The 5,109-nt window shown below is 39.8% G+C and overlaps 1 protein-coding gene across 1 annotated transcript in view; it reads right to left on the reverse strand.

Annotated features, from left to right (window-relative positions):
• Window positions 1-1,014: 1,014 nt before the first annotated feature.
• Window positions 1,015-5,109, reverse strand: part of nudc (nudC nuclear distribution protein) — a 4,396-nt gene continuing 301 nt past the window's right edge. The window contains exons 2-9 of the mRNA XM_029442506.1: window positions 4,548-4,625; window positions 4,243-4,455; window positions 4,083-4,163; window positions 3,880-3,993; window positions 3,262-3,456; window positions 3,062-3,145; window positions 2,838-2,956; window positions 1,015-1,305 (exon numbers count right to left, since the gene is read on the reverse strand). Of these exons, the coding sequence (XP_029298366.1) occupies window positions 1,254-1,305; window positions 2,838-2,956; window positions 3,062-3,145; window positions 3,262-3,456; window positions 3,880-3,993; window positions 4,083-4,163; window positions 4,243-4,455; window positions 4,548-4,625 (936 nt within the window). The 3' untranslated portion in view covers window positions 1,015-1,253. The remainder of the gene's footprint in view (window positions 1,306-2,837; window positions 2,957-3,061; window positions 3,146-3,261; window positions 3,457-3,879; window positions 3,994-4,082; window positions 4,164-4,242; window positions 4,456-4,547; window positions 4,626-5,109) is intronic.

Below are 5,109 nucleotides of genomic sequence, written 5' to 3' on the forward strand. Positions count from 1 at the left end.
TTTTTGAACATTCATCATTTAAACCTCGTACTTCTGCAGCAGCAGGTTCATTATTAAACTATCTGTAGAATGTGATTCCAGTGGTGCTGCGTACGATTGTTCCCGACTTGTAGGATCCAAATATTTCCAATAATTCCATTTTACAGATTAAAGATTGAAAACGATCACGTTTTTATGTCTGAAATCTAACAGCAATATAAATTATATTTATACAACCATATATGTATTTATGTTGACAAACTGATGAGTTATAATCATTAAAGAAATCCAATAAATCACTTTAAATCAAATCGAGGATTTTGTTTTATGTATTTTTTGAGGGTGAGAACATTAAAATATAATAAAGCTGGCGGAGTCCGCCATTTAACTTCACACACGTAGAGCTTTAATGTGGATTTATTCCCCACATTTGAATAATTCCTAGTGTTTCATGAGTTTATTATTCTTATTTTAGCTTCATATTAATGATTTCTGGAAGATAACATTACAGGGAAAAGTTATTTTAGTTGTTAAACCTTCCGATTGACTTCCTGCTTCTGTGCAGGTGATCACTTCACTGTACTCGTCTCATCCTCCACATCTCAGGTCACATTATAGAAATGTGATAAATACAAGCACCTTGACTCAACTCAAAACTTTCCACTAGATTTAAAGCGTCAGAGTGGAAGAACTATAAACAGGATAAACCTCCAAAAGCACTTTGTAAGGAAACACCGCCCCCTAGTGGTTCAGGGCGGGAACTGTTTCCAACGTTTCATTGACGTATTAGAAGTTAAAAATATCTTTACACCAAAAAAGTTTACACATGTGTGTCGTCCACATCTGGACTTCCTGTATTATGTGATTAACCTGCAGTGACTTCTCTGCGTCTCACTGTGGGCCAGAAGCCTTTGGATGGGATTCAAACACAACATGGAGTTCAGGGACTAGAGATAAATAGAAATCACCCTCAAGGTTGTGAACTTCCAGTAACAAATGTGCAAAGAGTGAAGAAAGAAGAAACAGCTTTCATCCTGACATTCAAATATATTCCATTTCCTTTTAAATGTGTTTATTTATAAAATCCAGAAACATCTTTAAATATTGAGACGACATGCAAAGGGAGAACGCGGGCGTTTCAGTCACCGGCCTTGTAATCGTGACAACAAAAACACTTGCTATGCACTTAAGAGACACGTTAAGTCAACAAAACCACGGAGAGTGGCGTCCGGACATGACGCACATGAAGCCTGATGTGGATTCACGGCCGAGTCTCAGCTGAACTTTGCTTTAGAGAAGTCCATCTCCGGGTGCTGAGACATGAACCTGCAGGGAGAAGGTGTGCGAGTGAGAAACAACAAAACACTGGATGTCACTTTGTGAGATTATTTTTGACTGTTTGACAGATTCTGGTGCACGTCACATCTTTTCTCCCCACATGGGTCCATTTGTTTACGTAATCGTTCAGCTCAGAGACAACGCTCTGCAGCGGGCTGTTTCTGCACAGTCAGCAACATCCGACGACACATCTGACTGGAAGTGACCTTTGAGAGCAGCCACGCTGACTACAGTCCCCCGTTTAAATGTTTATAAAACTATACAGGAGCTTTAGAGGCGGCTTGAACGAGCTTAAACAGGAAGTGGAGGTTCAGACCAGAGGAGGTCATTTACTGCCCGCACGATAAGACAGCGTCCTTCACATCCTTATCTTAGTGATCCACTGCGGTGTAATATTTCACAGGTGCACCGGGAAGAAGCTACTGTTCCTAAACTTACTCTCACAGTCACTTACAGGTGGTGTGTACATCTGTGTGTGTGTGTGTGTGTGTGTGGAGGCATTTCTTTAAAAGCCTCCTGCAGGTGTTGCAAAAGAGCTTTTCACTCCAAACACAATGCAGTTAGTCTCTGCACATAAACACATGTATTCTAACGCTGTGATGTACAGAGCAGATAAACATTACATATTTTATATTCATGAGGTTAAAGCGACTCTGCATTCATAAAGTATCGAGGAGGAAAATCTTTTCTTCTTTACTATGTAAATCAAAACAGTTGTGGTTTTATGTTTGAGTCCATTAAGCATGAATATAATAATATAATAATAATATATTTACTTTTATCACCAGTTTTACTCGACATGGCTTCAGTTCTTTTTTTAAATCAGTTTGTACAGACTTGTAGCGTTTGTTTCTTTTTGACAAATTGTTGATTTATTCATGCATGTTGATATATATAAATAAAATATATTACAAATGATATATATATATATATATATATATATATATATATAAATAAATAAAAATATATTACAAATGATTATATATATATATATATATAAATAAATAAATAAAAATATATTAAAAATGATATATATATATAAATAATAATTAAAATAATATATATATATATATATATATATATATATATATATAAATAAATAAAGAAAATATATTAAATATATATATAAAAAAATTAAAATAAAGAATTATATATATTTTAAAATAATAATCATTTAGATTATCTGAAGGTCTCGTAGTCTAAGTAAAAAAAAAAAACTATAAAAAAGATAATATGGCAGATTACAGCACTGCGTGGCGGACGGCGCTACAGACGCCTCACTATCTTTTACTACCTGCAGTTACAGCAGGTGAGCTCGGCCTCGAGCACCGAGAGGTGACGCTGAGGAATAAACTAACAAGGCAGCTTTCAAACGTACTCTTCTTATAAAATCTTTATAAATCATAAAGCTTCCGTTAAACTGACCCTGAAGACGGCGTCGGAGTTAGGTAGTCATGAAGATCTTCATGATCACAAACACTGAGCTAAAAAGGAAAGAAACTATATTATTATAAACGTACTTTTTAAGAATGTCTTGTTTCTTCTGCTCTTCAGATGTAGGCAGGCCCATAGATTTCTGCCGCTGGTCGTACATCATCTTCTCCACCATCCCACGCGTCTCTCCGTCCAGATCTGACAGCTGCTCAGCAGGAGAAACACACAGTTAGGACGCAGGCAGGAAGTCTTTGCTGCAAACGTATCGCAGGTAAAACACATCGGAAGACTTGAGCTTTACATCATTTACCTTCGAGTTCTCGGGACAAACTTTCTTGGTGTTAATTTCTGGATCTGTGGTGACGATCTTGCTCCACCACTCCATTTTATTAATCTGAAATTAAAGAACCAGATTAAGCTCAGGAGCTTTTGTTCCCTTTGTAACTGCTGACACACACACACACACACACACACACACAGACACACACACACAGACACACACACACTTACCTTTTCAAGGTGGACTGTAACAGCTTTGCCGTCGTCGAGGAGCCAGGAGCTTTCTTCTACCTTCACCTCGCTGTACATCTGGCCTTCAATAACAGGAGGGTGTCCCTTCAGGCCGACCTTGATGGAGCGCCGCTGGATGTCCACCACGACGTCTCTGGCCTTAATGCGGAACTTCACGTCAAAAGGCACGACGAGCTGCAGGAGGAGGATGAAATGTACGTCGCTCGTTAGATTCTGTTTTATTCACAGCTGTCAAAACTACAACAAGCAGAAGAGGAGACAGAAGTACGACGCTGCTGCAGGAGCACAAACTGTTCGCGTCGCCACAGGAAACTATAAAACGGTTGTTCTTACTCTACTGAACTAATAAATACGACCAGAGTTCTCAGGTTCTTTGCTCACACTGGCTCTACAATCAGACAACAGTTCATTATATTACTCATCAGTCCGGGTCACCCCTCCGGCTCTGCAGTTACAGCAGAAAAGTCGGGAAACGAGGCGCAGCTTTTGTTTCTTTGGCTGCCTGAGCATCAAGATGGTCATGACACACCTCCTCTGAGCGTGTTGGGAAACAAGTAGGCGATGCCGAAGCAGTGCGCAGAAAGTGGAGAGACTCACATCCACTTCAGACAGGGATTGTGTCCACTTGTAGTTTGCCAGGTCAGCTCCGTTTCCTGCGTTGGGCTTCAGTTTATCTTTGTCCTTCTCGTCCTCCTCTCCTTCGGATTCAGACTGAAGACATGAAACGTAAGACGAGTCAGCGCAAACACATTTCACTGCACAGCAGCACAAAACGTTTCCCTCGCGATGTGTCCACTCACCCCTTTCTCTTTTTCTACTTTGTCGGGTGACTTCTCTGGATTCGTTGTTACGATCTCCTTTTTCTCCTCATCTTTCTTTTTCTGAAATATACACAACACGAATTAATAAATGATCTTTGCAGTAGAAACACGGCAGTGACTCGCAGGACAAAGTTTTCACCTTGTCGAGTTCAGACTGAAGTTTCTCTGCTTCTTCGTCAGTCAGCTCCTGAATTCTGGGGCCGTCGTTATTGTTCTTTTTCTTCTCCTCCTCCTCGGCTAACTTGGCGGCTCTTTCGGCTTTCGCCTTCTTCTCCTTCTCCTGTTTCACCTGCTTCTCTTTTTGAGACTTCAGCGCCAACTGACTGTGGTGGGCGACGACATCTTTGACAAGCTGAAGGGAGGAGAGGGCCAGACTTTAGGTTAAATGCCTGCGTCATGGCATAGTACAGTACATAGTATAAAAAGTGCAGCTGCATTGCTCACCTTCTCTGCAGCACCTGCATCGCCACCGGTGAAGAAATCTGTTTTGCGCCGGAGGAAGCTGAAAAATGTGTTTACCAACTGTTGAGAGAAGAAGAGTCACAAGTCACATCCCACAGATGGCATTCATCAGCGTCATGACTAGTTTCTTCCCTCCATAAACTTCAAATCCTTGCATTAAATGTGGTATAGCTAAATACTGCACTAGATAATGTTCATCCTTCCACAACTGCCTTATCATAATTAAAATATTCCTTTATTATTAGAAATTCTGATTCTTCTAGAATAGCAATTTCCATTTGACACCTCACACATCTCAGTGCTGCATACAAATGTTTAGTTTGACAGCTTCCAAGAAAATAGACCCTCCAAAAAATAGAACTAAAATGAGATTAAATAGAAATGTCATGCTACTTCGTTAGTCACATGTGGGCCGAATTCAACCGAATAACCATTTGATTAAATAAGTACGGTTATAGTCTGTCCCGCTATTCATAATGATAACAATATTAGCAAAAAACTGTAATAGTTGCTCTTTCTGGATGTGAACGCTTACAGGCGAGGT

The sequence above is a fragment of the Cottoperca gobio genome, chromosome 11 (assembly GCF_900634415.1).
Source record: "Cottoperca gobio chromosome 11, fCotGob3.1, whole genome shotgun sequence".
Taxonomy (NCBI): Eukaryota; Metazoa; Chordata; class Actinopteri; order Perciformes; family Bovichtidae; genus Cottoperca; species Cottoperca gobio.